The following is a 12,431-nucleotide window of genomic DNA, read 5'->3' on the forward strand; positions in this document are numbered from 1 at the left end:
CACCTCAACTTCCCAAAGTGCTGGGATTACAGGTATGAGCCACCGCACCCAGCTCCCAGCGTTCCTTCTTATACCTCCACAGAGCCCCAGAAAAACCCAGAGGAGGACATTTAAAAATAAGCTACTGTGGTTACAGTAGCTTCGTGAGCACAGGGGCTTAGTGAGTCCCCATGGTGACCTTTGAGGTGAGTGCTATTCTTCCCATTTTGCAGATGAAGAAATGGTGGCTCAGAGAAGCAAAGTGACCAGCTCAAAGTCACAGAGGCAGGGTTTGAACCCCATGTCGGTGACACTCAAGAGCCAGCTTTCCTAACCATCACTCCACGCTGCTCCTGCTACTTCACACCGCTTCCGCCTCTCCCTGAGCACAGGGCAGAACTCCTGGCTATGCGGGGCCACCTGCCCACCCTCCCACCCGTTGCGGGAGCTCACACTCCAGGGCAGGTCTGGAGCTCACTGATCCGTACTGGAAGGCAGCTGTTCTCAGGTGGGCACTCTCTCCCTTTGGAAGTGACTGGGAATGCCCCCTACCCCATCTCCTTGGAGTTGCTGCTCTGAACCACGTGCCTTTCCCAGTCTGAGACTCACTGTGGACTTGCAGGACGACATCCCGGCGGTCCTCGCCCACCGCGCTCACAGCCACGCAGGAGTACCTCCCAGAGTCGGAGGCCCGGGCGCTGGTCAAGGTGAGGACCCGGCCCCCAGGGAAGACCTGTGACCCCAGGGGGAAGCCCAAATTAGTCAATTGTCCTGCTGTTGCATACCCCAAGGGGCAGAACCCCAGGCGTGCCAGGCACGCCTGGACAGACTGCTCCAGACCCTCAGAGCCCCTCATGATGCAGGGAAACTGAGGGTTGCATCTGGGCCTCTAGACCTCTGCCAGCTGGCAGGCAATGACACTGGACCTCAGGAAGAGTCCTCTAGAGCCCCTCTGTCCACTCGTCACACATGGCCAGTGAGCCCTTCGGCCAGGCCGAATTGAGACGGGCCCCAGGTACAAAATACGCCACAGACGACAAAGAGTTAACATGAAAAGAAGAATATAAAATATCTCAATAACTATTTTTTACTGATCTCATGATGAAAGGAAGCTATTTTGGATATAGTGGATTAGCTAACGTGTATTATTAACATTGATCTCACCCGTTTCTTTTTACTCAGTTCACTGTGGCTACAAGAACATTTACAGTGACATACATGGTTCACATTCATGGAATGCATCATTACCATTGGGCAGTGTGGCTCCAGCCTCTCTGTTCGGCCCTACCTCCCTCCAGCCCTCGGCCCTGGGCTATCGCTGCTTCTCCTTCACCCTAAGCTCCCAGGGCCTGATCTCTATTCCCAGCATCCACGGGAGGTGCAGGGAGGTGAGCCGGGGTCACCCAGCCCTACTGACCTGCAAGCCAGGGGTCCCTGCAGGGGACACAGGGTTTCCATCCTTCAGCCACATCAGTATGGGGCCGGGGGCACCGGTGGCATTGCAGGTCAGCCGGACAGGGGTGTTGACCAACACAGGGCCTGGCAGGCTGGGTGGCAGCGTGATTCGAGGGGGCACTGCAGGGCAGGGGTGACAAGGGGCACAGGCTGAGCCCCACTGGGGCAAAGCAGGCAGGGCCCCTGGCTGGGCACCCCTGCAGGAGCACACAGTCACAGCAAAAGCACAAGGACAGCCATCCAGACACAGGCTCTGAGCCACTCCACTGCCCCTGAGGCTACTCATTCTATCTTTTCACCACCACCACGAGGCTTCTATAGATGGGAAACTGAGGCTCACAGACAGGAAGTCACCTGCCCCAAGGCTGACCAGCCAGGAAGCAGCACTCGCATGCAGGCCTGTGGTCAGCAGAAGGTCATTTTTTATGGGGACAGGGAGGGGACCAAGGGACCCTGGACAGTGCTACTTCCTAACTCAGGGGTGTGAGATTAAATACTATATTACAGGCAGTCCCCTTTCGGCAGAAAATAGCCAGATGATTCCATTGTATCTGGGAGGCATCAGTCATGATGCCCAGGGTCCCAGGCCCCTGCCCAGCTACCCACTGTTCTTAGCTTACCCAACCTCTCCCATGGCCCATGAGGCCCAAGAGGTCCAGCCTCCATATGGCCACCAGCACCATCCTGGCCCCGTGGCCTCCTTTCAGTTTCTCAAATTCCCCAGGTCTTTGCAACCTCAGGCCTTGGCAGAGACCTCAGTGTAGGTATCCAAGTGTCAAAGATGCCTCCTGGACTCCACAGGCCAGGTCAGTGCCCTGTTATAGGTGCTCAGTTGCACCTCATGTTTACCAGCTGCTATCACAATTGACATCAAGCAGTACTCTGCGAAATGATCTAATTGCTGTGTCCTCCACTGACTGAAAGCTCCCAGGTCTGTCTTATTTAGGGCTGTAGGTCCAGTGTCTGCCCCAGAGCATGGACTCAATAAATGTGGTTGGATAGAAAATGGATCAATGAAAGAATGGGTAGTTGAATGGGTGAATGGATGGTGAATGGATGGATGGGTAGGTAGATGGATGGATGGATAGATGGGTGGATGGATGGGTGGGTGGACAGGTAGACAAATGGACAGGTGGATGGGTGAGCAGACAGGTGGCTAGATAAATGAATGAAAGGATGGTTGGGTGGGTGGATGGATGGATGGATGGGTGGATGGATGGATGGATGGGTGGATGGATGGATGGATGGGTGGATGGATGGATGGGTGGATGGATAGGTGGATGGATGGATAGACGGATGGATGAGTTGATGGAGGGATGGGTGGATAGGTGGATGAGTGGATGGGTGGATGGGTGGATGGATGGATGGATGACGGATGGATGGGGAAATGGATGGATGGGGTGGTAGATGGATGGATGAGTGGACAGGTGGATGGACAGACTAACAGACAAATGGATGACAAGCCAACTTTTTGGACAAGGGCCCTTAGAAGCCCAGGGATGCTCACCATTGACCCGTAGGCCAAACTGCAGCTCTGTGCTACCTGCCACATTGGATGCCACACAGCGGTAGCTCCCAGCATGAGAAAGCTGGGCTTGCTCAATGCGGAGAACTCTCCCATCCGCTGATACTGTCACTCCCATCCAAGAAGAGACAGGTTGGTGGCCCTTGAACCAGGAGACATCTGGGCAAAGGAAGAGAGATGCAAGGGGGAATGGAAGAGAGATGCAAGGGGGAGTGGAAGAGAGATGCAAGGGGGAGTGGAAGAGAGGTGCAAGGGTGCTGCCAGCCCATCAGACTCTGCTGGTGTGGTGGGCATCCAAGAGAACCTTCCAGGGTGGCCACACTGTTTGTTCAGGCATTGGAGGTCAGAGTTCTTCATTCACAAAAGGGAGTCAGGGTGGAACCGGGCAATGTTGCCCAAGACAGGACCAAGGGTCAAGAAGCAGCCCCGTGGGCAGAGGCTGAGACAGCCAGGAGCAGAGAGAGTCAAACTCAGCCCTGTTCTCCCCCTACCAGGAGACCCCCTCACCTAGGGAGCATTAGAGAACGTGGACCAGCCCAAAGCAGCAGCCTCAAAGCCAGGCTGGAACACGTGTATCTGCAGCTTCCTTTCATTCTGCCAGGCTGTGCCCCGCTGGAACTCACCAGGCGTCCCCACGAGAGGGGACAAATATCCCCAGGGCTCATAGGCCACAAGCAAAGCAGGGTGGGCCTAGTTCAGATGGGAACCGGAGAGGGGCCCTCCTCCTGGGTCACTGTAAGCCTCACCCAGTCCCCTGTGCAAACACCCACACCCAGACCCCAGCGCCCGGCCCTTTCCTCAACTGCTGGTCTATAGGGGAGGACCCTACAGATCGGATGATAACTCTGTGGTCCTGATCCTCGCCCCCAGCCCCGGACAGCCCTGTGAAGTTGACTGTGAGTAGATGCCCTGCAGGCCTGTTTCAGACCCCGGGCTCTGGACCCTAGCAGTGCCTTGGCCCGAAGGACGTTGTTGAAGAGGAAGAGAGGAAAATGAGAGAAATGGGGGGAAAGAACTGCTGATTTCTTCCCATTACGTCCAGTCAGAGGGTCCCTGGGTCACTCGCCAGCCTCATTAGACAGTGAATTGGGCTGGAAGTAGCTTTCGGCCAAGACGAGGGGTCTTACCAGGAGGGGGCACGCCCGAAGCCAGACACTCCAAGGTCACTGAGGCATTTTCCAGCACTGCCTTGTTGACTGGGCCTGGCTCGATGTTGGGGGGCACTAGGGGCAGACAAGGAGAGACCCAGCTTGGTAGGTGTAAGCTCTGGGCAGCTCTAATCCCAGCCATCCCAGCAGTGCTGCTCCCTGCTCCCCATAGAAAATGCTAGACAACAGGGCTCTAAAACAACTCACATCCTCAGACTAAGCAACCCCACTTCTGGAACCAAGCCCAAGACTAAAGAGCAACAGGCTGCCATCCTTATGGCAATCATACAGCACCCAGCCCCCACCCCAGGACAGCCGACAGCCAGCACAGCCAGGGAAAGGGACAAGGACAGGGATTTCCCTGCAAATAAACTCCCAAAATAAGCAAAGGTAAATATGAACGTGGGCAAGGTCTGCTACTAAAAATCCCACCAAAAACAGCCAAAAGGGACTACAGAGCTATTGCTAATGCTTTCATTTTAGGACTTTCTACTTCCTCTGAAGTTAAGTGCACAACTATGACTGAAAAACCTCCTGCCCCGTCCCTAGCCACACATCCCAGCCCCAAGGGTCCCCAAGGGATCACCCAACATCCTTGGCCTGGGCCCTGCTGGCCACCCACGTCCTCACCCAAAACCTTCAGGGCCACTTCCCTCTTGCTCTCCCCAGCCAGGTTGGTAGCAGCACAAGTGTAGATGCCCTCGTCCCTCAGGTCCACCTTCTCAATCTGGAGGGGAGGGGGCAGAGAGTGTGCCACAGGGCTGTCAGAGTGATGACAGGACATGGCGAGTGGCCAGGTTGCTGCCGAGCCCGGAGTCAGGAGCAGTGAGGCATGGGGACACTTTTGGCTCTGGGGGTTGGGTTTTGAGCCAAGCACTCAAGATTCCAGGGATTCGTCCGATCTCCAGGCATACCGTTCCCTGTCCCCCCCGGCGGACATTTTCTCCCTCTGACAACTGAAGCTCCTAGGACCGGGCAGAGGCTGAGGCTCACCCTTTCAGACAGAGAGGGCCCTGGGCCCTTCCTATCCCCAGGCTTCTGGGCTTTCCTCAGAGTCTCCAGGAAGCCCCCAGAGCAGCCCCTCCATCTGTGCCCAGCTGGCTCGCCAGCCCTGGGACCCCTGCACGTACCTGTAGGTTCCCCCCAAAGGCTGCCAGGGCTACACCATCCTTCCACCAACGGAGGCTTGGGGTAGGCACCCCATCCCCTACGCATTGGAGGGTCACAGACTGCAGGAAAGATGCTGTGATGTTCTCACCCCCAATGATACTGACAGATGGGAACTCTGGTAAGGGAAAGAGTCAGGAAGAGCCTGGGTCAGAATCAGGAGGGGTACAGTGAGCACCCAGCAACCCCCTCAATGCCTAGGGGTGAGAAGGTGGCCTTGAAGGGCTGGCCAAAGGCTGGCATCTAGCTTCTGCCCACCATATCCCCCAGACACATGGCTTAGGGGAAAGAGCTCTAGACTGGGAGCCAGCAGAATAGTTACTCCCTTTAAAAATTCTCCCATCCATCTATGCACCCATGCATCTATTCATGCATTTATTCATCTACCTATCTGTCTGTCCATCCATCCATCCATCCACCCACCCATCCATCATCTACCAATCCAGCCAGCCAGCCATTCACCCACTCACCCTTCCATCCATCCACCTACCCATCCATCAATCCACTCATTCATCCACTCACCCTTCCATCCATCCACCCACCCATCAATCCACTCATCCATCCACTCACCCTTCCATCCATCCATCCATCCCTCCACCCATCCACCCATCCACCCACCCATTCATCCATCTACCCAGTCTTCCATCCACCCACTCACCTATCCACTCATCCATCCACCCATCCATCCATCCATCTACCCGCCCATTCATCCATCTACCCACCCTTCCATCCATCCATCCATCCATCCATCCATCCATCCATCCATCCATCCACCCATCCATCTATCCATTTACCCATCCATCCACCCTTCTATCCACCCATGCTTCCATCTATCTACCCATCCATCCACCTTTCCATCCATCCATCCATCCATCCATCCATCCTTCTATCTGTCCACCCATTCATCCACCCACCCACCCACACATCCACCCATCCACCCACCCGTCCACCCATCCACCCACTGATCTATCCATGCATCCTCATGTGTGCTGAGCATCTACTCTGTGGCCAGAACTATACTCGGCCCCTGGACACAGCAGGGAAAGGCAGCTACCATGCTGCCCTCTCAAAGCTCACAGAGATGGACAGTGGAGATGGACAACCAAATAAGTAATCCCAATGTAGTGGGTGGAGGGCTAAGGCATTGACAGGTTGGGTAGTGCAGATGAGAAACATGGTAGAATCAAGGAAGTCTTCCTGGAGGAAGAGTATTTCAGGATATGCCTGAAAGATGAGGAGCTAGGCAAGCAAAGAGGAGGGAGAATGTTCCAGGCAGAAGGAACAGCATACATAGACTTGAAGATGAGAGAAAGAGGGTTGATGTATTAAAAGAACTAAGTGAAGTTCAGCGTGGTTAGCATGAAGAGAGCAGATGGAGAAAGAGGAAGCTGGGGGAGAGGAGTGAGGCCTAGGGGCTGGACAGGACAGAGGATAAGTGTGGTAAGTGGCCCAGCCAGCCTCTCACACCTGCGTCTCTGTAGGGAACTGGGAAGTCCAGCCCAGAAATGCCATCCAGAGAAGACCAGCCCCATGTCCTTCCAGGCCTGCCACAGTCCTCTGGCTCCACCCACCCCTGGCATCTCAGGCTGCCCACAGCCCCAGAACCCCAGGTGCCCACTCACCATGCACAGACACCTCCACCTCGGCCCCGGCAGTGCCCGCCTCATTGGTGGCCTGGCAGGCGAAGAGGCCTGAGTGGTCCAGCTCCACATGGTCAATGTGCAGTGTGGTCCCCTGTGAGGCCACCTGCACCCCGGCCAGCTCCTCAGCTGGCCGACCATTCTGCAGCCACCTAAGGTGAGTAGGGAGGAGGGCGGGTCAACCTGAGGCCAGGGAAGGCCAGGCCAGGCAGGACAAGTGGGAAGCCTAGAAGCTCCTCCCACCTGCTCTCACCAGCCATAACTCCAGGCCTCTTTCCCAGTCCTGGGAACAGGAAGCCTCTTTCCTGTCCACTTTCCCCACAACCTGCAAAGCACACGCTCTCTGCCCACCCCCAGCCCTGGCCTCCACCACCTCAGACTCACTGGATAGTGGGTACCGGGGAGCCTGAGGCCTGGCAGGGAAGTTCCAGGGGCTGTCCCACGATGGTGGTCACCTGTCCCAAGCCTTCAGCCACCAGGAGCTGTGGGGGCACTGCAGGCAGGACACACTCCTGGGTGTTTGTAGCTGAGCAGCCACTGGCCGCAAACCCTCGCAAGTCCTCAGCGCCTTCAGAGCGAGGCCCAGCCTCACCTCACCCTCAAGTCTCCCTATCAGTGGCCCCTTCCCCAGGAGGCTTTCCAGGGCCACCCAAGGAGGGTGAGGGGACATCCCGGGCTCCCGAAAGGCTTGTGCCTGATTATTTAACATCTGCCTCCCTGGCAGACTGAGGGCTCAGGAGTCCGGGTGGCCTTGTTCCCAGCGTCATTTCCAGTGCTACACGGGGCCAGCGTAGCACTAGTACCTGAGATGCTTCAGCAATGGACGGAAGAGCAGGCGAAGGCCCTACCCACCTTGCTGGGACCACACCCACAAGCCAGCCTTAGGAAAGTCTCCGCGAAGGGCCCCTCCATTGGCAGAAGGCAGAACGAGGTTCTCCGTCCTGGGTGACCTGGCCCAGGGTCCTGGGCACGGTCAGGGACCCTTGATCCTGGGGCTCCACCCTGCCCACTCCTAGCCCTGCTAGCCCACTCCTAGCCCCTCAGCCCAGGCCTCAGTGTCCTCATCTGTGTCGTGCGATGTGGGGACACTGGTTACTTCTCTCCACCCTCCCTCCACTCCAGGAGCTCTCTCAGGACAAGCACGCAGCAGGCCTGGGCAGAGGTCCACAGCCCAGGCAGCTCTGAGTGGAGTGGGCCGGGCTCACCCTGCACCTCCACGGAGTACTGCAGCACGGCTTCCCCGGCAGGGCTGCTGGCCACACAGCTGTACAGGCCTGTGGATGCCTCCCCAGGGCTCTCCAGCCTCAGCACGCTGCCTCCCGTCTCCAGCTGAGACTCGTTGCTCTCTGCCACGGGCAGCCCCTCGTGGTGCCAGGTGAGGGTCGGGGGCGGGTGGCCTCTGGCCACGCACTCCAGTGCCACGGGCCTTCCAGCCACAGCCTTCACCACGTATGGTCTTCCGCCGGCGCCCTCGATGGTGGGTGGGACTGGAAAAGAGGCAGGAGGTGGCTTGGGGACCGCAGCCGGACACCAGCCTGTTCTCATCTCAGCCCAACAGGCCCGCTGAAGCCCCTCGCCGACCCCACTCCATGTTAAACACTTCCTTTCCTCACCTCCACTGGCTGAACCCCCTGCTCAGACCCCGGGGCAGCGTTCTCACCCTCCTCAGCCTCTGGGTGCTGACTGTTGCCTCTCCATCCCTGCTGCTACCCTGACAAGCCCAGCATGAGTGGGACCAGGGCTGGCCTACTTACATCCCCAATGTCTACACACGGCAGGTCCAGTACCTGCTGGACTCAGATGAGACCCCCAGGGCTGGGACAGAGCTCTGCTCCTGGAAGTCCCCTCCCTCCCTGGTCTCAGGAGGCAGAAGACTGGGGCAGACCTGAGCCCAGATAGCTTGGCTTGGGGGACTCCTAACTTAGCCAGCGATGGCCAAGGGGACCAGACGTTAACTATGCTTGGAGCCCATGGTGGCCACGCCAGAGGGGAAATTTCTCTCTTACCCTCAAGGACCCTCTAAAGTTGCTGAGCTGATGAAGCCATTACCAGGGGACAAGGGGCAACCGTGGCCTGGAAAATGCTTCTTAACCTTATTTGGGCGTAAGACCCTTTGAAAATTTAATAAAAGCATAGACATACACATTTTCTATTTCATCTCCTGGGGGACCTCGGGTCCCAAAATAAGAGTCCCTGAACTAGCAGCGGAGCCATCTTCAGAGGCTGCCACGGAGCCCATGCAGCTCAACTGCCCTCTGGGGTCCCTGAGGCTCCGACGCCCAAGCCCTTTGCATCTTTGGAAGCCAGAGCTCCCGAACTGACTCCCCACGGGGGGCCGGGCTGACCCCTATCAGCTTGCACGTCGCCCTCTCACACTTCACCGGGGCCTGCTCAGACCCATCCAGAGCCACCGACACCCTTTCCTCTGAGTTCTCCTTCGAAGGTCCCCAGAGCCAAGCCCCTCAGGGCTGAGCGGATGCTGAGGTTCCCAGCGTGAGGTCTGGAGTCAAATCTGCCCACGTATGGACCGGGTCCCACCACCTCCTAGTGGTGTGAACCTGGAGAAACCTCTCTGCTCCAGGGCTTCACCGTGACCATCTGTAACTGGGGACACGAGAGCTCAAGTCCCTTTGCCAGCTGATCAAATGAGCTGATGCTGCAAAGTGCCCCTCTGGTCTAGCTTACAGAAGTGACTAACGAAGGGCAGTTAATTATTGTGGTGGTCACAGGGGTCTGGGCATGGTTTAGTGGAAACGCTCACACCATGAGGGGAGACCTGGATTCTACACTTAGCTCCGCCATAGCCTCCCAGACAGGCCTTTCCACTCCTGGCCTCAGTTTCCTTACGTGTATGAGGGAAGTTGCATGAGCTGGGAGGGCCCTTCTCCCTAGATAATGATTTGGTCCCATTATCCTTTTGCCTCTGACCACTCCAAGTGGCCACCTCGCCTTCCTTTGGAGACAGGCAGGGGCTACCATGACTGAGTCCCTCCCACTGCCCAAGCCAGCTGCCGTGGCCCCTGGCTGCTCACCATAAACGTCCAGCCTGGTGGCCTTCTCTGCGGCCCCCACAGCATTGCTGGCCTTGCAGGTGTAGACGCCGGCATCTGAGCTCTGGGCCCTCCCCAGCTGCAACTGCCGACCGCCCCTCGTGTAGACCACCTCGGTGCTGGGGGGGAGCAGGGCCCCGTCCTTCAACCAGGTGATGTTTGGGGTGGGCACTCCTCGGGCCTCGCACAGAAGCTGCACCAGGTGGCCCTCCATGACAGCCACCTCACCTGTCTCATTGGAGCCCCAGATAGTGGGGGGTGCTGAGAAGGAAAGTGGTAGGGGCTGGTCACAGGCAGCCCCTGAGACCACTGGCATCTCCCCCAGGCCAGCAGACTCATGCCTTTGGCCCACAAGACACACTACAGGCTTCCACTGCAGGGGCAGAGAAGGCATGGGGGACAAGGAGGGCAGGGTCTGGGGACAGATGGGAGAGGCCAGCACGGGGACATGCTGGTGTGGGAGGTGCAGGAGGTGGGGGCGGGGCCACAGGCGTGGATTCCAGGCCCTGCTCTGCCTCTAACTCACTGGAATACCAGGGATAAGCCACTTCCCCTCTCTGGGTCTCAGTCTCCCCATCTGTGAAATGAGGGGCTGGACTAGATGGGGACTTCGCACAGGGCTGGTCACCCACCACCGACGCTCCCCAGGACGATTCTGGGGGGGGGGCGCATGGGCACAGCATGAAATAACCGCATCTCAGAAGGAAACGGCTACACCCCTCCCACATCTTCTTCTGTCCTGGTTACAGCAAGGAAAGGCTGCATTTGGTGCTACTATGCATGTCCCTGAACTTCCTAGCACTGTCTAGTCTCTGCTTTTTAGCACAGAGAGTGCAGATGCAGGCTGGGTGCCCTCTGCGGAGTCCACGCCTCGAGGATTTACAACACTGCTTTATGGGGTGTGTTTGTTTTTTCAGCTTCCTTAGCCAAGCTGCACTGGTTTTCTGCTTACCGTTTCGATATTAAATATCCTTTATAAGAGTAAGTTATATTTAAATACATGTGTTTCAGCATAAGGAAGTGTGACTCATTTAAAGAAAAGTAAAAGAAATAATCATTCCAAGAGGTTCAGAAGTAGTAAATTTGGGCCAGGTACAGTGGCTCACGCCTGTAATCCCAACACTTTGGGAGGCCAAGGCGGGAGGATCACTTGAGGTCAGAAGTTTGAGACCAGCCTGGCCAACATGGTGAAACCCCATCTGTGCTAAAAACACAAAAATGAGCTGGGTGTGGTGGCAGGTGCCTGTAATCCCAGCTACTCGGGAGGCTGAGGCAGGAGAATTGTTTGAACCTGGGAGGTGGAGCTTGCAGTGAGCCGAGATGGTGCCACTGCACTCCAGCGTGGGCAACAGAGAAAGAATCCATCTCAAACAAACAAACAAACAAACAGTAGTACATTTTTAGAGCTGGGATGGAAACTACGGGTTTGGATAATGCTGGGCCAGATACCCTATCCCCTGACCCCGACCCTCACCCCGACCCCGGCTTTCTTGGACTCAGGGATCACTTACCAGATCCCCCATTTCAGCCCTCACCCTCCCTCCAAGGCAGCAGGCAACTGGGCAGGAAGCTTTCCGTGTAGCCTGTGGCGGGGTCCCGGAAGGTGTTGGGGCTCACCATGAACTCGGAGCTGGAAGTCCCTGGCCTGCTGACCAGCTGGGCTGAAGGCCACACACTGGTATCGTCCCTCATCCCCCACGTGACTGCTGGTGATCCTGAGAACCTGGCCATCCTCCTGGACCTGCAGGTGAGGGCCTCCCGGAAGGACAGGCCTGGAGAGACGGGCAAGGGAAAAGTGCCAGTAAGGCCGAGGCGCTGACGGAGGCAGGCTGCACACAGGGAGTGTGTGGCTTGTGAAAAGCGAGACTGGGCAATTCATTAGCACCAAGAGGTGGGAGCAACGCAAAGGCCCAGTAAGGGAGGAACGGATCAACAATGTGTGGTCCGTCCATGCCACAGAGCATTATTCAGCCATAGAAATGAAGGCAATTCTGATACTCTCCACAATACGGATGAACCTGGAAAACATGCCAAGTGGAAGAAGCCAGACACAAAAGGCCACACACTCTATGTATGATGCCAGTGATGTGAAGTGCCCAGAACAGGCAAGTCCATAGGGAAGGAAAGCAGGCTGTGGTTTCCTTCCCTGGGGAGAGGGGGACAGTGACTGGCTGCTGATGGATCCGGGGAGTCCTTTTGGGGTGATGGAATGTTAGGAACTAAATAGAAGTGAAAGTTGCCCAATGCTGCAAATGTACTAAATGCCACTACACTGCACAACTTTTTTTTTTTTTTTTTCTTGAGACTGAGCCTTGCTCTGTTGTCCAGGCTGGAGTGCAGTGGCGCGATGGCTCACTGCACCCTCTGCCTCCTGGGTTCAAGCAATTCTCCGCCTCAGCCTCCCAAGTAGCTGGGACTACAGGAGCCCGCCACCACGCCCGGATAATTTTTTTGTATTTTTAGTAGA

General features: G+C 56.7%; 1 protein-coding gene across 1 annotated transcript in view; it reads right to left on the reverse strand.

Annotated features, from left to right (window-relative positions):
• Nucleotides 1-12,431, reverse strand: part of HMCN2 (hemicentin 2) — a 178,088-nt gene that overhangs the window by 73,581 nt on the left and 92,076 nt on the right. Inside the window, exons 28-38 of the mRNA XM_011931437.1 lie at nt 11,582-11,705; nt 9,947-10,225; nt 8,120-8,401; nt 7,299-7,407; nt 6,897-7,066; nt 5,238-5,392; nt 4,738-4,834; nt 4,087-4,182; nt 2,942-3,118; nt 1,397-1,554; nt 589-712 (exon numbers count right to left, since the gene is read on the reverse strand). Of these exons, the coding sequence (XP_011786827.1) occupies nt 589-712; nt 1,397-1,554; nt 2,942-3,118; nt 4,087-4,182; nt 4,738-4,834; nt 5,238-5,392; nt 6,897-7,066; nt 7,299-7,407; nt 8,120-8,401; nt 9,947-10,225; nt 11,582-11,705 (1,771 nt within the window). The remainder of the gene's footprint in view (nt 1-588; nt 713-1,396; nt 1,555-2,941; nt 3,119-4,086; nt 4,183-4,737; nt 4,835-5,237; nt 5,393-6,896; nt 7,067-7,298; nt 7,408-8,119; nt 8,402-9,946; nt 10,226-11,581; nt 11,706-12,431) is intronic.

Source organism: Colobus angolensis, unplaced genomic scaffold, assembly GCF_000951035.1.
Source record: "Colobus angolensis palliatus isolate OR3802 unplaced genomic scaffold, Cang.pa_1.0 Scaffold9, whole genome shotgun sequence".
NCBI classification, from domain to species: Eukaryota; Metazoa; Chordata; class Mammalia; order Primates; family Cercopithecidae; genus Colobus; species Colobus angolensis.